The sequence below is a fragment of the Bufo bufo genome, chromosome 2, assembly GCF_905171765.1.
Source record: "Bufo bufo chromosome 2, aBufBuf1.1, whole genome shotgun sequence".
NCBI lineage: Eukaryota > Metazoa > Chordata > Amphibia > Anura > Bufonidae > Bufo > Bufo bufo.
The window spans coordinates 16,769,408-16,794,097 of NC_053390.1; the positions used below are offsets into that span (position 1 = coordinate 16,769,408).

The 24,690-nt window shown below is 44.8% G+C and overlaps 1 protein-coding gene across 2 annotated transcripts; it reads left to right on the forward strand.

Annotated features, from left to right (window-relative positions):
- Positions 1-253: 253 nt before the first annotated feature.
- LOC120992041 (gastrula zinc finger protein XlCGF17.1-like) lies at positions 254-19,646 on the forward strand. 2 transcript variants are annotated; one of them, XM_040420801.1, is made up of 3 exons: positions 254-264; positions 5,140-6,224; positions 19,200-19,646. In XM_040420801.1, the coding sequence occupies exons 2-3, from the start codon at positions 5,175-5,177 to the stop codon at positions 19,278-19,280; spliced, it is 1,131 nt and encodes a 376-aa protein (XP_040276735.1). In that variant the 5' UTR covers positions 254-264; positions 5,140-5,174; the 3' UTR covers positions 19,281-19,646. The 2 variants fall into 2 exon arrangements, with proteins under 2 accessions (XP_040276735.1, XP_040276733.1); XM_040420799.1 differs by lacking the exon at positions 19,200-19,646 and having other exon boundaries at positions 5,140-6,516.
- The last annotated feature ends 5,044 nt before the right edge of the window (positions 19,647-24,690 follow it).

Here is a 24,690-nt window from a genome sequence, read left to right on the forward strand (position 1 = left end):
CCCTCAGGTAGATGGAGCTGAGCCCTGTACACATCTATATAGGGGGGTCCTGCGGTCATAGAGGGGTCATAGATTGTGGGGGTCTCTTCTGTGGATCTGTTAGATTTCCCACCTGTCTGCTGTATTGTACTGAATTGTTACAGATGACAAATCAGGGGGAAGATCTGACTGATATTAAAGTGGAGGATGAAGAAGAGAGGATGATGGGTGATCCCCCGTGTAAGAGTGAGGTGGAGGAGGACATTCCAGGAGATGTCACCACAGGTATGGAATCATGAATGGAGAAAGTGACTTCAGGTTCTGTCCTTGGTGTCTTCAGGGCAGGAGGAGAATCTGATCTCCGGCTGCTGCTCTCTGATTGGAGATGTCTCCATCACATCATGGAGTGTTCTCCTTATCCAGCTGACGGAGATCTCTGATCAGATTCTTCTCTGATCCCGGCTGTTCCTGCAGGACATGACGGTCAGTCACATCCACACACCCACTGGGGACTATGTGGGCACAGATTCTGTGTCTGTGCTATCATGGTGGATACATGTACGGCATTGTGCAGGAATTACATGACACCAGTGACCTACATGTACCTCATTGTACAGAAAAGGGTTAAGTGTCATGTTGGGATCATTTGGATGTGGTTCTACATTCGAAGTTATAAAATCACTACAGCGGATACACAGGGGACAGATCCCGCTATTTATTCTGCTCACAGGATATTCACATCACGTGAGGAAACATCTGACTGGTTTTACCTTCTGCCTTGATAAGAAGTAGTTGTTCCTTCCCTCTTTCAGGCTGTCTACAGTCTGCTATGTGACTGCCTGGTACTGATCCGATATGATGGCACCCAGACCTGTCATTAGTGTCTGCCTGTCAGGCCATGCCAGAGGCACAGCTTACCAGGCTGCCGGTCAGTGTACTGTAAAGTTGTGTCTGACACTCTGGGGTCTCCTAGGACAGCATCCAGCCCTTCCAAGCTCTCTGAAGGCGTAGGCAGCATACTGACTCATCGTACAGAGACCAGTGCTGTATGGAGACTTACTGAAAGATCTTATGGTGTGCAAGCACGACCACCACTGATGGACTGTAGGGTGGTCGTAGCCATGGAAACAAACTGTGGTGATGTGATGGAAAAATGAATCCAGCCAGGAAAGGAAGTAATATGGATAATAACAATACATTAGTAAGTGGCTTGAATAATAAATGCTATTTGCTGAAGTGAGACAACCCCTTTAAGGATTCTTAGAACCACAAGGAGTCTCCGGCAGTAAATACTGCTTCAGCATAATCAACACAAGGTCAGGGATCTCATGGAGGTAAGATGTTGATTGCATTTGCATGACTGAAGCGATAAGATGTGATTAAAGAGGACCTTTCACAACTGTACAAAATAAAAACTAACTAGATCAGTGGGCAGAGCGGCGCCCAGGGGTCCCCCTACACTTACTAGTATGTCTGGGCGTCGCTCCGTTCGCCTGGTATAGGCTCCGGTGTCTGCGCTCCCTCTGACTGATTTCTTGTATGAGGCGTGTCTTGCTGCAGCGCTGGCCAATAGCCAGGCTATGAGCTGTGCGCTGCGATTGGCCAGCGCTGCAGCAAGACACGCCTCATACAAGAAATCAGTCAGAGGGAGCGCAGACACCGGAGCCTATACCAGGCGAACGGAGCGACGCCCAGACATACTAGTAAGTGTAGGGGGACCCCTGGGCGCCGCTCTGCCCACTGATCTAGTTAGTTTTTATTTTGTACAGTTGTGAAAGGTCCTCTTTAAGCTACCTCAGGAGAGATAACAGAGACAGCGGCAGAGTGGTGACTCATTAGGGAGGGAGACAGGCTTCCTGGTCAGACACATGGGTGTCAGGCATCTCCTTACAAAAACGGTGGGTAGAAAGAGTAACCTGGTAATACAATGATTTTGCCTTCCTTTTCCTGAGAGTATACAGGACGGATGTTGTTTTTCTTAAAAATAATGGCAGCTTTGCATCCCCCATCAATAAATCATTTGCCTGAAGGTAGTGAAATCCACTAAGTGGTGTGGCAGCGGCTGCACCACCAGCAGCTTGGCCAGGTGGATGTTCAGTTTGCACACATGCGGATCACTGGGCACATACGGTTGTTACCTGCTCACACTTTCTGTTATGGATGACTGACGATGAAGCAGCAAACAGGAAGGAGCAGTTGTTTGAGCAGGAGAAGCAATAGTCGATGATGTTTTTGATGATGACAACAACATCGTACTGCTTGTAGATGTGGCCTGGCTACTAGAATGATGACTGGGAGAAGGAGGACTGTCTTGCTGACATTGGTGGCCAGTTTTCTGGCCACATCTTATTTGCTTGCTCACTGCAATGGTTTTGGTAGCTGGCACCAATGTTTAGAAAAATTCCCACACTGGAGATGGCCATGCAGAGTCACCACCATCCAAGCTTGACCTAGGTCTGACAGCTGTTAAGACAGCACCAACAACTGCAGGTACATCGCCTTCTTCCGCTATATTTTGTAGAAAAAAATGGTCATTTGGACAGTCTACTACAATAGATGGTAATTGTGACGCAGGAATATAAGTCAGGTGGTACATTAGTCTGTGCTAAATGGAATTTTTGTAATAAATTCAGTTTTTTAGAAAAAAAAATTGTGCAATTGGAAAGAGACTGCAGTATAACTGTGACAAAGAAAAACGTCACATACACTAGGCTGCCTGAGGAATGGAATCTTTGTAAATCAATTTTGTAAAAATTTTTTAGAAAAACTACAATGTCTGCCATCACTGTGCAGAAACATTCCCACAAAGCAGTTACTCAAACAGAGCCACCACCAGCAACGCTAACATTTCTGCCACCAGCTTGCCCTACTTCTGACAGTTTTTGAACCTGTACCCACAGCAGCGGCATCGCCTTCTCCCGAGCATCAGTTTTGTAGTAAAAAGTTTGTGATTGGACGTAGTAAACTACAATATAATAGTGAGTGACGCAGAATGTAATGTCCGGTACACTAGTCTGTGATGAATTTAATTTTTGTGGTTACATTTTGAAAAACCTTTTAAAACAGTGAAGCCAAACACAGCTGGTCCACTTGTATGACTGATGAATGGAATTTTTATAATAACATTTTCAACAATTTTTTAAAAAAAATGCCCAATTGGAGACAGTCTGCAGCAAAAATATAGGCTGAAACTTCTGGAATAAATGTGTAGTTGGACAATGTCTACTGCAAGAATGTTTACAAAAAAATGAGCAGCCAGTACATGGCTCCTGCACACCAGATAAAAAGGCATACTACAACAAAGCTAGCAGAGCATTGCCCATGGCTGGAGGCAGCAAAGCAACACACAGAACCCTATATGACCCTTTTACTGTCACCAGCTAAAAACTCTCTATAAATGGAATCTAAGTAAATGTCTAAATGATTTCCCATCAGACCCTGAACTCGCTGATAACTTTCTTTTTACGAGTTGCTGAGAGGTCCTGCCTCATCCATGTCCAAGCTCAGAATAGTTTCCTTGTTTGTGATCATAGTACCTATGACCTGTCCATATCGTTCTTTCTGATTGGCTGAGGCTGACTGCAAGGCATTATGGGAGAGCCCCCCAGGGCAGGGACTCTCCCAGGGTCTTGTGATCCACAGTATTATCACCCCTGCTCTGCTGTGCTCACTGCTGTACTGTGAAATGTAAAATGTTGGATGCCATTTTGAGAAATTTGTAGATTACCAAATTCATTCACGAAGTCTCACACGACTTCGGGTGAGATTAATTTTGCCTACACGGAGGCAATACATTTTAATGCGTTACAGAGACAGCATTAAAACTGAAGTGTTCCAACCAATCGACTTTGGATCTCTGATCCAAAGCTTGATTCACTCAACTCTAATTATCAGGAAGCTCCGATGTCATATGTGATTATTGTACAGACACAGACGTCTCAGTGATGACCACCTGCACTCACAGGACACTTCATTAGCTCCACCTTCTTAATTCTTGATAGGACCCTTTTTCCCCTTAGAACATCCTGAATTCTTAGTGTAATGGACCCAACAAGGTGTTGGAAACCTTTATTACAGGTTTTGATTGATGACCTCACTCTGTCTATTCCACTGCATCCTACAGATGTCTATAAACCTGAGGTCTGGTGACTGTGCAGTCCCTAGGTCATACAGACCACATTGTCATGTCCGTGAATTCAGCCTGAGACGTGCGCTTTACAGAACGTCATGACATATCATCTTGTTAAATGTAGACTGTGGCCATGATTAAATTGTTGATAACAATGTTAAAGAGGATCTCACTAGACTTCACAATACAAACTGCTTGTAGTATTAAACAGATCTCTTAGACCTGATGAGGCCGGTGTACTTGTTTTGAAATTCCATGTCAGAATGCTAATATTAAAGTGAGAAAGTAAGATCGCTCACGAGTCCTATATTCACAAGCTGTACTCAGTCTCTTCCCACTGTTGCTCCTGATATCTCACACATGCGCAGTGCAGGCTGCAGTCCTCATAGCTGTGTAGTAAAGAAAAGCAGCAGATGCAATTAGAAGCTGTAATCTTACATTGAATCTCCTGCTGGAAGACGGGCACATTCTCACTAAAGAGCCAGGGAGTCTGAAGCTTGTTCTGAGCATTGTGAGATTTCAGCAGCAGCAGACGAGGAGGTACACTTAAAAGAGCTTGTGAATTAAGCTTTAGGTGGGTATTATGACATGGATTCTTCTAGTGAGGACATCAGCATCATCAGGTCTAAGATCTATTTATAATCATTACAGTTTGTGTTGAGGAACGTGGTGATGGATGCTTGTCTGTCATATATATGTGTTGACAAAGTGCGAGGCTGGTGTCCAGACATGGGCTGTTCAAATTTACAGTTTTATCAAATCTTGACTTACTGTATATAATAAAAGTTGTGAGCAGGTGTAAACCAAATGCTTGGACTCTATCAGGACGTCAGAAAATGTTATAGAAAGCCTTATAAGATGGAATAACAAATGCAGTTTTTGGGGCATTTTTTTTAGCCCAAAGAGTGGAATGAATAGATTTTACCGCTCCTTCCTGCTGGATCCACTTCCAGCCTAACAGGAACTTTATAAGTTTGTCTGCTTAACAGTTTGGCAAAATATAAAACCGCAAATTTCAATTTTTATATTAGCAGAAATTCCTAGTAAGAGTTCTGAGGAAAACTTCATGTTACGAAATTATAAAGTAGAAGATGAAGATATAATGCAGCGCTCTTCAGGAGAAAACCTAAATGTTAATCCAGCACTTCACAGTACAGAATTATCATATAATGAGGAACCTTTTCCTGAACAATCGCACGTTGTTATCACAGGTACGGCTCAGAAATTGGGTAAAAGACTTCAGTGTGGTAAACAGTTCACAAAAAGCTTGGACCTTTCTACACAAAAAAGAACTCGCACAGAGGAGAAGCCATACTCCTGTTCAGAATGTGGGAAGTGCTTCACATATAAATCAAATTTTATTGTTCATGAGAGAATTCACACAGGAGAGAAACCATATTCATGTTCAGAATGTGGGAAATGTTTTACACACAAATCAGATCGTGTTAAACATGAGATAAGTCACACAGGTGAGAAGCCATATTCATGTTCAGAATGTGGGAAATGTTTTACACAGAAAGCACATCTTATTACACATGAGAGAAGCCACACAGGAGAGAAGCCATATTCATGTTCAGAATGTGGAAAATGTTTTACACACAAATCAGTCCTTGTTAAACATCATAGATTTCACACAGGAGACAAACCATATTCATGTTCAGAATGTGGGAAATGTTTTACACAGAAAGCACATCTTATTACACATGAGAGAAGCCACACAGGAGAGAAGCCTTATTCATGTTTAGAATGTGGGAAATGTTTTACAATTAAATCAGTCCTTGTTAAACATCATAGATTTCACACAGGAGACAAACCATATTCATGTTTAGAATGTGGGAAATGTTTTACACAGAAATCAAATCTTGTTACACATCAGAGATTTCACACAGGAGACACACCATATTCGTGTTCAGAATGTGGGAAATGTTTTACAAATAAATCACATCTTGTTACACATGAGAGAAGCCACACAGGAGAGAAGCCATATTCATGTTCAGAATGTGGGAAATGTTTTAGAAGTAAATCACATCTTGTTATTCATAAGAGAATTCATACAGGAGACACACCATATTCATGTTCAGAATGTGGGAAATGTTTTACACAAAAATCAGGTCTCGTTAACCATGAGAAAAGTCACAAAGGAGAGAAACCATCTTCACATATTTTAACATATCATCAAGTTATTGATGGACCTTAAACAGCCAATAAGAATATTTTTATTTTTGGTTACAATTATTCTGGATCTCCCAGATGTCCAAATTAATATTTCTCTGATGTAAACTGTGACTGAGATCCACAAAGGAAAAGTGTTGTGGATATAAGGAAGAGAAGAAGAGCTTTGTTTTACTTCCACAGCAGTGAAGATGAATTGTCCCCATGAATCCTTGCTTCTTATCACTGTATTCACACCTCCACCCACACTGCGAGAGAGTCCAGAGTGACATGGGGAGAAGTAACGACGCTCCATGGAATTGTTTTAACAGTATTTAAATGGACTCTCCAGAATTTTTGGGAGATCAATCCTTTCTTCTGCCCTGTGGAAGAAAGATGTTTTAGTTAGCAGTTGTCCACTCATTGTGCCGCCAATGCTGCAGTCTCTGCTTCGCTCACACAGGCTGCGGGCTCTTCCTCCTATGTCCTGACCAGATTATAACCAGATAATATTAAATGCAAGTGAACAGGAAAGGAACATATCCAGTCAGGATCCTCAAGCCTGTGGGCATGCAGCAGAGTCTGCTTTTCAATGAGCAGGTACGTACTAAACTGTCTTCCATAGCACAGAAGAAAAGATGGGTTTTCTAAAAAAAAAAAAAAAAACAGGAGAACCCTTATAAAGATATAAGGAAATCTTATATTTGTGCCAAGAAATGTTGATGAATTATTGGTATTTTGTATGTCTCAGATAAGTACTGGCCGATAGGTCGCCCGCTCATTTATGCTCTACTTGTTAAAGATCTAATACATGTAATACAATGTCTTCTTTTTAATAACATATTTTATTAGATTTTCTCAATACAATTCTGACCCCGGGTGTGAGAAGTAATAAAAATATAAGAAAAGTATGTAAAATATACAACTGCACAAGAGAAACAGTTATACAGCTATATGATCACAGTATAATCAAACTATTTATCTCTGGGGGACTCACAGTTTTCATTTCAGGTTGTATATGTCACGTAGTGATGTGGGAGGGAACACCACACCGACCACAGGACGGAAGGGAAAAGGAACTAGGCATCAAAGCTAGCGAAAGGGAAACGGACACCACCTATAAAAACCCTAATGCTAGCCCTGACTCTTATCCGTATGAACGGACTTTGAGGGTAGGAATGTTCATACACTGGAACCTAAGACCCCGGAAACCCTGAATCGCCCTAGAATAATGTCTGGGCTTGAGACGGCCTGTTCCTTCAAATATGAAAGAACCAGCGTCTCCCTGAGGTCTAGTAACAAAAGATAGAGGGTAAACCACAAAATATGAAAGGGAAGTAACACTTAAATTCTGAAGTACCGTATTTTTCGCCCTATAAGGCCCATAAGACGCTCCTAGGTTTTTGAGGAGGAAAATAAGAAAAAATATATTTTGAACCAAAAGGTGTGCTTTTGAACTAATGGTGGTCTGTGGGTGGCACTGTTATGGGGGGGATCTGTGGATGACGCACTGTTATGGGGGATCTGTGGATGACGCACTGTTATGGGGGATCTGTGGATGACACACTGTTATTGGGGATCTGTGGATGGCATGACACTGCTATGGGGGGGGGATCTGTGTATGACACATATATAGCACCTTATGCTATGTGTCATCCACCGATCCCACCTATAACAGTGTCCCTGTGTAGTGAATGACCCCCAATACAGGGGGTGCGGGTCGGCATTTGGTTTTGTAATGGCAGCGGGGCCCTGCCCTGGGCAGTCTCTGTATTCTATTACCCCGCTGCCATTACAAAACCAGACGCCGGCCCCCAGCTCCTCCTCCCTCCCCGCTGTGCTGTGGAGGTGACAGTTCAGGGGTCAGGTAGAGTGGCCATTCAGGCAACCCTCAAAAGACAGACTTTAAAAACCCTGCCCCCAGGTACATCTAAGCCACGCCCCCTCCCACTCTGCAGCCGACGGGGATTGAAAAAATGAAGGTACAAATCAACTTCTGTCAGCTGCAGGGGATCGAGGGACGGTGACTTTCTCCCTGCAGCTCATGCTCAGACAGCACAGTGCTGCAGTCTGAGAGTGAGCTGTTCAAAAGAACATCCCTGTGTCCGTCCAGGCCCAGTGCCGGACGGAGGACAGGGAGTCTGAAAGTCGGACTGTCCAGCCTAAAACCGGACCTCTGGCCACCCAGGGGCAGGCTGCTATGGAGGTCACAGTTAAGGGGACCATCTTCTATGGAGGTCAGTATTAAGAGGCAGATTGCTGTAGAGGACACTGTTAAGGGGACGGGGTGTTGTGGAAATCACTGTTAAGGAGATGGGGTACTGTGGAGGTCACTAATGAAGGGGCGGCCGCTGTGGAGGTCACTGTTAAAGGGGCAGGCCACTGTTAAAGGAGCAGGCTGCTGTGGAGGTCACTGTTAAGGGGGTGGGATGCTGTCGAGGTCACTGATAAGGGGGCGGGCACTGTGGAGGTCACAGTTAAGGGGACGGTCCGCTATGAAGGTCAGTGTTAAGGGGCGGGGTGCTGTAGAGGTCACTGTTATGGGGGATACTGTCTATCTTTTAATGACATACACAAACATTAAATGAAATAGATGAAATATAGTCGTGCGACGCCTGCAGTTTCTGCACAGTGTGCCAGGCCGGGTCGTAGCAGCCATTTACACAGGCTGTGCGTGTCACTGACGGCTCTGCGTCACATTCACAGATTCCCACACAATCTATCTGCGCAAAAGAAATCTGACCCCGTAGAGACTGCGCGCTCTGTATTTAGTGCAGTGCCGACAAAAATTGCCTTTTCTATTTTCTTTGTGCATTTTATACAGCAGGTAATCATCACACGCTGTTTTGCTGAGTATTTGAAAAACTTATTTTTCAAAATTGTATTTTCAGTGGAAATTCAATTTCTTGCCTCAGGCTGTGAACAAACCCCATTTATGTGTGTATTTAAATAAAAGTCCACTTCTTACATCACAGACAGATCTGGTGTGTGTTAGACAGAGGGATATCTGGTTAGCAAATGTTTGGCAAAATGACAGTCATTTCTAGGTCCGTCCACTAGTAACATGTCCTCTCCTGCCGCCACTGCAAACCCACCACAGCCAGACATCATCTCCTGCACCTTGTCCATCATGTTCCATGCTGTACTGCCACCAACTACTACCACCACAGCCAGACATCTCCTGCACCTTGTCCGTCATGTTCCATACTGCACTGCCGCGGCTTCCACCAGTTACTACTACCACTAGTGCCTCTACCATTCTCACTACACAGCCAGACATTATTTGATATTCAAATCCAGCCTTGTCCGTCATGTTCCATACTGTACAGCCATTTATGTTGACGCACCACTGCTGCTTCCACCACTACACAGCGAGACATCTGCTGCTTTGCCCGCATCATGTTTCAAACTGTATTGCCGCTGATGACAACTCGTCACTGCCGCTATCCCCATCACACAGCAGTTATCTGTCGCCGTTATGTCTGTCCTGATCTCTTCTGTATGGGAAATGTAGGCAACACCCATCCAGGATCTGCGCCTCATAAAGGAATACATTTTGGAAAGCCATTTGAAAAAAAATAATCACACTTCTTCAATTTTTAAAAAATAATCGCGATCACAGCCACCAAAGTTTTATCAAATTTGTGTAACAACTTCCTAGTTCTTAATAGATGGAAAAAGTCCTTTCGGAGTATGGATAAAAGCCATTTCAATGTTAGAGACGGCTAAATCACATCAGCAGTACGAATCATCCCTGGTCCATAATAGATGGAAAATGTCCATCTGGTGTATGGGAAATAGACAGTTCACTGTGAGCAGGCCAAACTCCATGTCTGAAGAGGACCTCACCAGCAGGAGAACCTCTCTGTCTATAACACATAGAAAAGGTCCGTCTGGTGTATGGGAAATAGACAGTTCACTGTGAGCAGGCTAAAGTCCATGTCTGAAGAGGACCTCACCAGCAGGAGAACCTCTCTGTATATAACACATAGAAAAGGTCCGTCTGGTGTGTGGATCCTATTAGAAGAGGACCTCTATTATGTGTATTATGGGGCTACATCTTGAGCTTTCCTTTGACAATGATAACGGTAAAATCACAGGTTACCACCAAAGTCTTGCAATCTGAATGTTTACTCAGGTGGGGACAATTCACGGATAACTTTTGACAAATGGAAAATTTGCGCCCGTCGTTTATTTTTCTTGTACACTGGACAACTGTTCTCACAGGACTCAGGAGTAGGGTTGAGCGAACCCGAACTGTAAAGTTCGGGTTCGTACCGAACTTTAGGATTTTTGGACCCAGGACCCGAACCCGAACATTTTCGTAAAAGTTCGAGTTCGGTGTTCGCCGCTTTCTTGTCGCTTTTTGAAAGGATGCACAGCAGCCAATCAACAAGTGTCATACTACTTGCCCCAAGAGGCCATCACAGCCATGTCTACTAATGGCCAGAGCAGCATGTGACCCAGGCTCTATATAAGCTTGGGTCAGGTAGCGCTGGACGTCACTATGCTGTTACTAGTGTAGGGAGAGGATGCTGCTGGACTTGTGATTTCAGGGAGAGCATAGGAGAGAATCTAACTCAGCGATCTACAGACAAATAGTTGTGTGGGTGCAGGGCACTATCGTTTTATCCTGCCCTGAGCTCATTGACCAAAAATACTAACTTTTAGAATTCTGTTAGTTAGGTGGGTGGCGGCGGCCATTTTATGCAAGCTCAATGCACCAGCACTGCATCTGAGCTTTTGGGACATTGCCCCAAAAAAATGGTGATTTGCAAACTGCAACATCTGGATTAGTCACTGTCCAATTTAAGGTAGAAATACACCTATCATTTTCTGGGGTTTGAAAAACACATTTTTATTTTCAAAAAACAGTATTTGCGAGATCTGCAAGTGTTAAATTCAAGTTTAATATATACAGCATTCATATTCTGTTAGCAAAAAAAGATTTTTTGGGCAATCTACAACATCTGTATTAGTCAGTGTGCAATTTAAACTAGAAATACACCCATCATTTTCTGGGGTTTGAAATACACACTTTTTTGACAAAAATTTTCAGGCCTTGCAGCATCAGTCGTTTGGGCTCCAAAAATTTAGTTGGCAGCCTTTGATGCAGATGTCATTGTGAGTAGTGTTGAGCGAACTTGTGTTTTAAGTTCGGCGTCTAAAGTTTGGGTTATCGAAGTATCCCGTTATGGATTCTAAATTCCGTTATGGTCCATGGTAGCGGAATCCATAACGGGATACTTCGATAACCCGAACCCGAACTTTAGACGCCGAACTTAAAACACAAGTTCGCTCAACACTAATTGTGAGATACACCCTTAATACATTTGGGTTAGATTCAGAGATTTTAAATACCGCCATTTGGTGCACCAATATTGAATTCAGGCCTACAGAGGTTCAGGCCGTGTGAGATACCCCCCTACATACAGGGGTTTGAATCAGGCATTTGAAATACAGCCATTTGAAATACAGCCTTTTTGTGCAAAGATATATTTACTTCAGGCCTACACAGGTTCAGGCCCTCTGAGATACCCCTCTACATACAGGGGTTTGAATTAGCCATTTGAAAAATACAGCCATTTTGTGCAAAGAAATCTTTAATTGAGGCCTAGTCTGGTTCAGGCCGTGTGAGATACACCCTTTACATACTGTCGTTCTTTTGTAATATTAATTAAACACCCATTTAGGGCAAGAACCGAAATTCTAAAAATATGAGGAGAGCGTCAAATAAGGGACGTGGCCCAGGTCGTGGTGCTGCTGGTGGAGCTCCTGTTGCAGGGAGAGGACGTGGTCGATCTGTGCCAGCTACAAGCAAAAGTGAACCCTTCCTCAGGTGCGAGTAGGCGACAAAACCTGCAGCGGTATTTGGTCTGGTCTAATGCTGCTCTACGAATGGTGAGGCCTGAACAAGAACAGGCGATAGATTGGGTTGCGGACAGTGGATCCAGTTCCTTCACATTGTCTCCCACCCAGTCTCCTGCTGAAAGACCACAGTTGGCACCAGCAGCCGATGTCCATCAGTCTTTCACCTCACCCCCTTGCAAATCAGACAAGCAGTCTGAGCCCCAAGTCATGCAGCAGTCTCTTCTGCTTTTTGATGACTCTGTTAGCAGGGTTTCCCAGGGCCATCCACCTAGCCCTGCCCCAGAAGTGGAAGAGATTGAGTGCACCGATGCCCAACCATTTATTTTTCAAGATGAGTACATGGGAGGATCATCGCAGCACGTCTCGGATGATGACGAAACACAGGTGCCAACTGCTGGGGCTTTCGAAAGCGTGCAAACCGACAAGGAAGTCAGGGGTGAAGACTGGGTGGAAGATGATGTGGAGGACGATGAGGTCCTCGACCCCACATGGAATCAAGGTCATGCGAGTGACCGATGTAGTTCGGAGGAAGAGGCGGTGGTCACAAAAGCCACCAGCACAGCAGAAGAGGGACCAGGGTGCAAAAGCGGAGCGGCCGTTCTCTAGACAGTACGTTTGCTGCGTCTACCAGGGGGCAGAGAGGACCGTACCGGGCATGGGAAACAGACAGCTGCTGTAGAGTCCGCTAGTCCCCATACTTGGCAAGGACCAGGTACGAATGGTGCATGGAGTTTAGACACAACCCTGGAGGAATTGCTGATACCAGAGAGAACAAGAGTCCTGACTACCGACCAGGACCTGGTCCTGAAGGACCTGGGGTGACGTCACCGTCATGTGATCAGTGCAGGGGGTGGGGCTCATCAGCAAGGATCACATAACGGTGACGTCATCCATTTCCTTCCCCACCTCTTCTCCTCTCCTGAGCTCTGGCCCTTGCACTGATCACATGACGGTGGCGTCACCCCAGGTCCTTCAGCTCTGGCAGTGCAGCAGATACTGGGCAGGTCCTGGTCGGTAGTCAGGGCTCTTGTTCTCTCTGGTATCAGCCATTCCTCCAGCCTGCAGGTAAGATGAGCTGTGAGGAGACAGTGTGGTGGAGAGCTCAGACATGTCACCTCTGGAGATTCTCCTCCATTACACACAAGGAATCCTTCTTCGCTCCTCAGCTTAGTATGATGGGGAGTAGTAGTGGGGGTTGTCATCATTCGCTGGCCCCTGACTGTCCTGGTGAGGGGCCCCTGCCTCCAGGAGGAGAATGAATGGAGCGGGGGCCCGGCCTGAGCTCAGCTCTCTCCAGTCTCTTCTCTAGGAGTTGTGGACACAGCTGAGCACAGCCCAGAGGTGGGACCTGCATCTATCAGACATTTATCTCCTGTGGAGCCACCAGAGATCTCCATGTTGGGGCTCTGAGAAGCGGGGCCCCTCCAGGCTCAGGAAGTGCGGTTCTGGACGTGACATCTGGTCTTGTCCCCTGGATGATTTCCACTCCTCTTCTCATAAAGGCGCCTGCAGTACTAGAAGCCTCCAGTTCTCTCCTCTTCTCCTGAATGACCACCAAGGATGGACAGGAAGGAGATCAGCAGAAGAATATTAGACCTCACCTTGGAGATCATCTCCCTGCTGAGCGGAGAGGTAAACTTTTCTAGATTTCTCTCCTCTTTATTGTATTCTGTAACAAGTCAGACATCGGGAAGGAGAATCCATCATAGGAAGTGATAGGAAGAGTCCAGGGTCCTGGAGAACGGCCTCCAGACCTTCCAAGTGACGGAGAACCTGAAGATCAGCCCCCAGTATGGTGAGTGATGTATCATGTGACCAGTGACCAATAGTCATGTTGTAGGAGCCATGAGGAGGTAAGTAGGCAAGTTGTACCAGGAGGAGAGGGCCGGAGGAGAGCACATGGCCCCTGAAGGGTTTATTCCCTAAGTGTCTCTCTCCATCCACAGGAGTACACAATAGTGAAGAAGACATCGGGGGACTGTGTGACTCCCATCATCCATCTCCAGGAGTCAGGAGGGCGGAGCAGGACCCCTCCGCCCATCACAGAGCCTCCCCCTCACCCCCTGATACATGAGCAGAAGATCCTAGAACTCACCCACAAGATGATGGAGCTGCTGACTGGAGAGGTGACACTGCTGGGAAATTCTCCAGTAACAGCACTGGAGGGGTCTGGGTGATGACGGTGTCATTGTGTTGTCAGGTTCCTATAAGGTGTCAGGAGGTCACTGTCTATTTCTCCATGGAGGAGTGGGAGTATATAGAAGGACACAAGGATCTGTACAAGGAGGCCATGATGGAGAAGCACCAGCCTCTTATATCACAAGGTAAGACCCGTCATGTGCAGTGTATACACGTGTGTGCAGTGACATGTAATGGAGGAGCACCAGCCTCTTATATCACAAGGTAAGACCCGTCATGTGCAGTGTATACACGTGTGTGCAGTGACATGTAATGGAGGAGCACCAGCCTCTTATATCACAAGGTAAGACCAGTCATGTGCAGTGTATACACGTGTGTGCAGTGACATGTAATGGAGGACACCAGCCTCTTATATCACAGGGTAAGAGCCGTCATGTGCAGTGTGTACACGTGTGTGCAGTGACATGTAATGGAGGAGCACCAGCCTCTTATATCACAAGGTAAGACCAGTCATGTGCAGTGTATACACGTGTGTGCAGTGACATGTAATGGAGGACACCAGCCTCTTATATCACAGGGTAAGAGCCGTCATGTGCAGTGTGTACACGTGTGTGCAGTGGCATGTAATTGAGGAGCACCAGCCTCTTATATCACAAGGTAAGAGCCGTCATGTGCAGTGTGTACACGTGTGTGCAGTGACATGTAATGGAGGAGCTCCAGCCTCTTACACTGTATCACACGTCATGTGGCCCTTGTTCTGCAGCACTGGTTTTCTCAGTATATTCCTCTCTGCTTCGTTGCTGCACGGTCACAGCTCCTCATTCTGCAGCACATCTCCAGCAGTGTTACTCCGGGTGTTTTCTTCTCTTCTGGTTCTGAATCCAGTTTCCTAGAAATCCCCAGGTAACGGACGAAGATCCAAGATAACAAACAGATCCAAATAGAATCTGCACATCACATTAGTCAGTACCGGCCTGGCACTGCTTCATCCCCTTCAGTGCAGGAACGTGGCAGTGTCTGAACAGTTTCCAATGATATGTTTGTTACACTTATAATATAACATTTCACAGAACATCTACAGTGCGGAGGCCGCATGGAGTCCGTGAAAACGCCCAACCTGAGTTTCTCTTCGTTTTCATCTGCATTTATGTCGTATCCATCAATAACACTGGATCTGTCAGCAGGATCAACCCGAGAAGGGCGTAACAGTCCTTCTAATGAATCCTCTCACAGAGGCGGATGGGGGTTTCAGTGGTCTCGGAGGTCCCTGTTCCTGTCCAGCAGGGCGGCAGTCTCTCTCATCTGATACTTTTCGATTTTCCACATTCACCAAAACGGCTCCTCAGGAGAAAGGAATAAGAAAGGAGACCTGGAGGGGGATATAGATGTAGAGCTTTCTCCAACACCTCGGAGCCTGGTGGAGAGAAGACTGGGAGTAGTTGTTTTGCCTGATCTATAGACAGATCTACAGGAGGCCATGTGTTCAGTCACTGTGTGCTTGTGTCTCCACAGATGGATCCAGGATGAGAAATCCACCAGAGAGATGTCCCCGTCCTCTGTATTCCCAGGACTGTCCAGAGGAGAAGGTCCCAGAGAACCCTCAGGTAGATGGAGCTGAGCCCTATACACATCTATATAGGGGGGTCCTGCAATCATAGAGGGGTCATAGATTGTGGGGGTCTCTTCTGTGGATCTGTTAGATTTCCCACCTGTCTGCTGTATTGTCCTGAATTGTTACAGATGACAAATCAGGGGGAAGATCTGACTGATATTAAAGTGGAGGATGAAGAAGAGCGGATGATGGGCGATCCCCCGTGTAAGAGTGAGGAGGAGGAGGACATTCCAGGAGATGTCACCACAGGTATGGAATCATGAATGGAGAAAGTGACTTCAGGTTCTGTCCTTGGTGCCTTCAGGGCAGGAGGAGAATCTGATCACCGGCTGCTGCTCTCTGATTGGAGATGTCCCCATCACATCATGGAGTGTTCCCCTTATCCAGCTGACGGAGATCTCTGATCAGATTCTTCTCTGATCCCGGCTGTTCCTGCAGGACATGACGGTCAGTCACATCCACACACCCACTGGGGACTATGAGGGCACAGATTTTGTGTCTGTGCTATCATGGTGGATACATGTACGGCATTGTGCAGGAATTACATGACATCAGTGACCTACAAGTACCTCATTGTACAGGAAAGGGTTAAGTGTCATGTTGGGATCATTTGGATGTGGTTCTACATTCGAAGTTATAAAATCACTACAGCGGATACACAGGGGACAGATCCCGCTATTTATTCTGCTCACAGGATATTCACATCACGTGAGGAAACATCTGACTGGTTTTACCTTCTGCCTTGATAAGAAGTAGTTGTTCCTTCCCTCTTTCAGGCCGTCTACAGTCTGCTATGTGACTGCCTGGTACTGATCCGATATGATGGCACCCAGACCTGTCATTAGTGTCTGCCTGTCAGGCCATGCCAGAGGCACAGCTTACCAGGCTGCCGGTCAGTGTACTGCTTCCAGGCTGTGCTGCTGTGGAGAGCTGCATAATCCAAAACATTCATCTATAAAAGTACGGGGGGCCCTCAACATCAAGGCCATATGGACCCCTGAAATATTCTATTGCATATACTCAACTATATAAAAATAATATACAGGGTGGGCCATTTATATATATATATATATATATATATATTTTTTTTTTTTTTTTTTGTACAGACACAGACGTCTCAGTGATGGTCACCTGCACTCACAGGACACTTCATTAGCTCCACCTTCTTAATTCTTGATAGGACCCTCGTTCCCCTTAGAACATCCTGGATTCTTAGTGTAATGGACCCAACAAGGTGCTGGAAACCTTTATTACAGGTTCTGATTGATGACCTCACTCTGTCTATTCCACTGCATCCTACAGATGTCTATAAACCTGAGGTCTGGTGACTGTGCAGCCCCTATGTCATACAGACCGCATTGTCATGTCCGTGAATTCAGCCTGAGATGTGCGCTTTACAGAACTTCATGACATATCATCTTGTTAAATGTAGACTGTGGCCATGATTAAATTGTTGATAACCATGTTAAAGAGGATCTCCCAAGATTTCACAATACAAACTGCTTGTAGTATTAAACAGATCTCTTAGACCTGATGAGGCCGGTGTACTTGTTTTGAAATTCCATGTCAGAATGCTAATATTAAAGTGAGAAAGTAAGATCGCTCATGAGTCCTATATTCACAAGCTGTACTCAGTCTCTTCCCACTGTTGCTCCTGATATCTCACACATGCGCAGTGCAGGCTGCAGTCCCCATAGCTGTGTAGTAAAGAAAAGCAGCAGATGCAATTAGAAGCTGTAATTTTACACTGAATCTCCTGCTGGAAGACGGGCACATTCTCACTAAAGAGCCAGGGAGTCTGAAGCTTGTTCTGAGCATTGTGAGATTTTAGCAGCAGCAGCAGACGAGGAGGTACACTTAAAAGAGCTTGTGAATTAAGCTTTAGGTGGGTATTATGACATGCATTCTTCTAGTGCAGTGTTTCCCAACCAGTGTGCCTCCAGCTGTTGCAAAACTACAACTCCCAGCATGCCCGCACAGCCAAAGGCTGTCTGGGCATGCTGGGAGTTGTAGTTTTGCAACAGCTGGAGGCACACTGGTTGGGAAACACTGTTCTAGTGAGGACATCAGCATCATCAGGTCTAAGATCTATTTATAACCATTACAGTTTGTGTTGAGGAACGTGGTGATAGATGCTTGTCTGTCATATATGTGTTGACAAAGTGCGAGGCTGGTGTCCAGACATGGGCTGTTCAAATTCAGAGTTTTATCAAATCTTGACTTACTGTATATAATAAAAGTTGTGATCAGGTGTAAACCAAATGCTTGGACTCTATCAGGACATCAGAAAATGTTATAGAAAGCTTTATAAGATGGAATAACAAATGCAGTTTTTGGGGCATTTTTTTTAGCCACAATGATTGGAATGAATGGATTTTACCGCTCCTTCCTGCTGGATCCACTTCCAGCCTAACAGGAACTTTATAAGTTTGTCTGCTTAACAGTTTGGTAAAATATAAAACCGCAAATTTCAATTTTTATATTAGCAGAAATTCCCAGTAAGAGTTCTGAGGAAAACTTCATGTTGTTACGAAATTATAAAGTAGTAGATGAAGATATAATGCAGCGCTCTTCAGGAGAAAACCTTAATGTTAATCCAGGACTTCACAGTACAGAATTATCATATAATGAGGAACCTATTCCTGAACAATCGCACGTTGTTATCGCAGGTACGGCTCAGAAATGGGGTAAAAGACTTCAGCGTGGTAAACAGTTAACAAAAAGCTTGGACCTTTCTACACAAAAAAAGAACTCACACAGAGGAGAAGCCATACTCCTGTTCAGAATGTGGGAAGTGCTTCACATATAAATCAAATGTTATTGTTCATAAGAGAATTCACACAGGAGAGAAACCATATTCATGTTCAGAATGTGGGAAATGTTTTACACAGAAAGCACATCTTATTTCACATGAGAGAAGCCACACTGGAGAGAAGCCATATTCATGTTCAGAATGTGGAAAATGTTTTACACACAAATCAGATCTTGTTAAACATGAGAGAAGTCACACAGGAGAGAAGCCATATTCATGTTCAGAATGTGGGAAATGTTTTACACAGAAAGCACATCTTATTACACATGAGAGAAGCCACACAGGAGAGAAGCCATATTCATGTTCAGAATGTGAAAAATGTTTTACACACAAATCAGTCCTTGATAAACATCATAGATTTCACACAGGAGACAAACCATATTCATGTTCAGAATGTGGGAAATGTTTTACAAATAAATCACATCTTGTTACACACGAGAGAAGTCACACAGGAGAGAAGCCGTATTCATGTTCAGAATGTGGGAAATGTTTAAAACAAAAATCAGGTTAACCATGAGAAAAGTCACAAAGGAGAGAAACCATTTTCACATATTTTAACATATCATCAAGTTATTGATGGACCTTAAACAGCCAATAAGAATATTTTTATTTTTGGTTACAATTATTCTGGATCTCCCAGATGTCCAAATTAATATTTCTCTGATGTAAACTGTGACTGAGATCCACAAAGGAAAAGTGTTGTGGATATAAGGAAGAGAAGAAGAGCTTTGTTTACTTCCAGAGCAGTGAAGATGAATTGTCCCCATGAACCTTGCTTCTTATCACTGTATTCACACCTCCACCCACACTGTGGGAGAGTCCAGAGTGACATGGGGAGAAGTAACGACGCTCCATGGAATTGTTTTAACAGTATTTAAATGGACTCTCCAGACTTTTTGGGAGATCAATCCTTTCTTCTATCCTGTGGAAGAAAGATGTTTTAGTTAGCACTTGTCCACTCATTGTGCCACTAATGCTGCTTCGCTCACACAGGCTGGGGGCTCTTCCTCCTATGTCCTGACCAGATTATAACCAGATAATATTAAATGCAAGTGAACAGGAAAGGAACATATCCAGTCAGGATCCTCAAGCCTGTGGGCATGCAGCAGAGTCTGCTTTTCAATGAGCAGGTACGTACTAAACTGTCTTCCATGGCACAGAAGAAAAGATGGGTTTTCTGAAGAAAAAAAAAAAGAGAACCCTTATAAAGATAAAAGGAAATCTTATATTTGTGCCAAGAAATGTTGATGAATTATTGGTATTTTGTATGTCTCAGATAAGTACTGGCTGATAGGTCGCCCGCTCATTTATGCTCTGCTTGTTGAAGATCTAATACAGGTAATACAATTTCTTCTTTTTAACAACATATTTTATTAGATTTTCTCAATACTATTCCGACCCCGGGTGTGTGAAGTAATAAAAATATAAGAAAAGTATGTAAAATATACAACTGCACAAGAGCAACACAGTTATACAGCTATATGGTCACAATATAATCAAACTATTTATCTCTGGGGGATTCACAGTTTTCATTTCAGGTTGTATATGTCACGTAGTGATGTGGGAGGGAACACCACACCGACCACAGGACGGAAGGGAAAAGGAACTAGGCCTCAAAGCTAGGGAAAGGGAAACAGACACCACCTATGGAAACCCTAATCCTAGCCCTGACTCCTATCCGACTCCTGACTCCTATCCGTATGAACGGACCTTGAGGGTAGGAATGTTCATACACTGGAACCTAAGACCCCGGAAAACCTGAATCGCCCTAGAATAATGTCTGGGCTTGAGACGGCCTGTTCCTTCCAGTATGAAAGATCCAGCGTCTCCCCGAGGCCTAGTAACAAAAGATAGAGAGTAAACCACAAAATTTGAAAGGGAAGTAACACTTAAATTCTGAAGTACCGTATTTTTCACCCTATAAGGCCCATAAGACGCACCTAGGTTTTTGAGGAGGAAAATAAGAAAAAATATATTTTGAACCAAAAGGTGTGCTTTTGGTGGGTTTTAAACTAATGGTGGTCTGTGGATGACACTATTATGGGGGATCTGTGGATTAGGCACTGTTATGGGGGTCTGTGGATGACACTGTTATGGGGGTCTGTGGATGACATTGTTATGGGGGCATCTGTGGATGGCACGACACTGCTATGGGGGGGATCTGTGTATGACACATATATAGCACCTTATGCTATGTGTCATCCACAGATCCCACCTATAACAGTGTCCCTGTGTAGTGAATGACCCCCAATACAGGGGGTGCGGGTCGACATAGAGGAGTTGTAATGACCACTAAGCTACAGCTGAGACAAGAGTTGTGGCCATTACCAGCAAGAACACTGAAAACAAATAAACCAAAGAGGTTGTCAGATAACATCACGTGCAGCCAATCTCTTAGATCTTCTGACACCTGTCACATTAGAGACCGCGACAGTACATTTAGATTCAAAACTGATGCTGGCGGCTTCCAGAAAACTTCTGATAAATCCTGTATAGGAAGATGTATAGTTTCTTGACCAAACGCTGGTGCTGGGCTTTAATCTGGAGCACTGTGCATGTACAGTGCAGGATTAACGTTTCTGCTCCTACAATTTAGCCAGGAGCAGGCCCTCTCTTTGCCTGTCACTGACAGCCGAAGACCAGGAGGAGTAGACAGAATTGATTTATTACCGCTTCTGGCTTCTCCTTTCCTTGCTGCATAGCGTTTAATGAGTGCAGTTTCACATCTACTGCAGCAATTCCAGCAGGCTGTTCCTGCATAGAACAGCCTGCTGGAGTTCTCTGAATCCGGCACTGCCCAATGCAACCATAATGCCCGCTGGCCCCATTAACTATACTGAGGTCTGGCAAATATGCAGAGAATTGGCCGGACACAAACCGCTGCACACTGCGGTATTTGTCCGGCCGATTCCTGGCATTCTCTGCCAGAACTGGCAGCCAGGTCACCCTGTCACAGATGTGAAAGTAGCCTAAGCCACTCCAGGTCAACTTTTGCAATATAATAGGCTGAACTGGGGGAAATAAAGTTAGAACTGTTAAACCATCACATCCGCACTAAATCACAAAAAGAAGTGTCCAGTCATGAAGACCTTTTTAGGCCTGGTCATTAAAAGGTTAGTTACTTTTTTATATTTTTTTAATTTTACAATTAAAGAGTTATTCTCATCCCAGACATTTATGAGGCTGCGAGAAGAGGTCTGGTTTACGGAAACAATAGGACAGTAATCTCGGCTATTTCTTGGTAATCAAGCCTCCACTGAAACCTGGATACACTGGGCTGGGTGAGGGGTTCCCCGTTCTACAGATACCTGCAGGTCCCAAGGACGCAGCATATGCCATACATTTCTGAGATTGCTGTTTTAATGATATTGAAGATAATGTAATGTAGCATTGCCTTGAAGTGAAATCCTGTGTGACTATTGCTCAGACTTGCTCCATGTTCTCCCACCTGAAACCCTGTTCAAGGAAGCCTGTAGATTAAGGACACTCCGAGTTCCCCGAAGTTCTCTGTAATAACCACTGATTTTATTGGTGGATTGTCATAGACTGAACTATTTTTGTCCTCGACTAATGTTTAACAATAAAAGGGTTTCCTTTGTCAAAGAAGTTTTACTGTTTCGGTCTGTTGTTCCACGTATGCCATATCTAGACACAACAATTTCTGTAGCTGTAATACTAGTTTTGTTCAAATTTGTTGTCAATGGTGGACAGTGCTCATAGATGAAGAACACCACCCTAATATAGGAGAGAAAAAGAGACAGGAGGCAGCGCCTCGTGTGTGTTGCCGGTTTCCACAGATAGATAATAAGTTGCGCTTACCATATGATGTGATGAGGCACAACAACTTTATTTTGCCTTGCCGGTATTTTCCCGTACAGTTTGCGGGGGATCTGCTCTGCTGTCAAGGTCTTTACCCTTACCGCTGCAGCGGTTTCAGGGATGAGAAACAGTAGTAGAAAGGAAGAAAAACAGGACCTTTTCCCGGTGCTGATGCAGAAGATGTGGGACCAGATTAGTATTGGTAAAAAAAGTAACAATTCTTTATTCCAGGTCTACTCGTTCCAGGGACGAACAGCCTCCTTCATGAGGACAATAAAACATTTACAGTGTGCATAGTTGTGTGTTTTATTTATGCTTTGTTTGGGCGCGCTATTCTCGCGCTATTTACCGAAAGGTGAAAGGGAGGGAGGAGAGGGGAGGATGTTTGTGGGCGGTGTTACGCCCGAGTGACAGCGCTGCTACATCGTGGTGGGAGAAGGCTGAGGGCGGAGTGCCGGCTGGATGATCAACTTGCTGGGTTGTGAAACAAAGAGCTGGTGAGCGATGATTTACCTAAATGTCAGCGCTCATTGTGTGATTAGAAGGGAGCGATTGAGGGCGAAAAAAACTGTCCGGGTTGCTCTCCCGATTGGTGCTATGGAGAATTTGACAGTGGGCAGAGTCAAGGGCTCGAATATCAGACGGAGCAGTGTCGGGGCTCTATCTTCTTCTATGCACCATCACTATGGGCAGGATATCAGCTGAAATGCAGCTTATTGGGTGGTAGGAGTGGATGAGACATTAACGGTATGTCAGCGCTCAGTGTGTAGCTGAGGGCGAGCGATCACGGGCGGATGTTTTGCCCGAGTGTTGTTTCTGTGGAATCATATAAGAAGTTTTAGCTGTGAGTGGGATCAAGGTTAGATGACTGCTGGGGCGATGTCGGGGCTCTATCTTTCTTCTATGTATGGACCTGTTAGGGGGACATAGAACCTTCTTGTAACAGTGGCCATAAATTTGCATTGATCAACATGTACCCACAATTTTTGTTGTCTGCGAGTATTCTTTAAAGCATTGGTTGCTATGACGCCATGCGCTTTGTGCCGCCTCTGCTGTACAGTAATACACTGGTATACATCATACGAGTGTATTACTGTACTGTGGTGGCGGCACAAAGCGAATGGCGTCATAGAAACTAATGACGCCATGCGCTCCTGCAATGCCAGTCCGGTATCTCACGGCAGGATAACATCATCCACTAATCCACCAACGATTTTATTTATTATAACCATCAAAGGGTGTTATCTATTTAGTGCATGGACGCTGGGGACAATTTTATTTAGTGCAGGGACAAGTTTATTTTGTACTGCCCTGCTGTAGACAGATGTAACATCCCAGATTATGTCACTAAAACTCTGTCACCCTGCTACAATAATGTTTAGTGTGAATATATTGTCAACTAGTGTAATATAACCGTGCATCACCAACATATGTATTTCTATGACTGTTTAATATGTATTTGCTGTAATTTCCATGTACACCAGCAGGTGGCAGCAATATGTAGAAAGACCATAGCTAGTTAATAGACCTAGACTGGAACAGACCATTCCAGTCTAGTCCCCCCTCCTCTTTGAGCAGAAGTGGGATGCCCCACGCCCTGCAGCAAGGGAGGGAAGAAACCAGTTAGATCCAGTGTGTACCAGCCCCCTCCTTGGGGAAGGCTGTGTTAGCTGGAGCTCCCAAACACAGGGATCCCAACCTCGGCTGAGGCCCAGGATCCCTCTTCCCAGCCTGAATCATCTACCTCAGTGCTGGTTGACAAGCAAGCAGCCACCTCCGGATCTACAGATCTCCAGGAAGCCATTCCCTGCGAGCAGAACTGTGAGTGTTTAATCCAAAGACCAGGAGAAGCCAAATACCTCCTTCAGCTAGTCAGGCCCAAAGCAAGCAGACTACAGACAGAGCAGAAGATAGATACCTGCCAGTTCTACTAGGCATATGACAAGAAGCAGAATAGATATAGATTCCTGCCACATATTGCCAATACCTGCTGGGACCAAAAAGGACTATTGCTGTATACTTGTATGCATTTAAGCTGACACTCAGTAAAGACAAGTTGGATTATATCTCAAGTCTGGATCTCATTTACTCCTGCTAACGACACTCAATTTATTGCATGTGAGCCAGGATAAAGGAGTCCAGCCGTACTACAGGTAGGAGACACCGTTGACACTACCA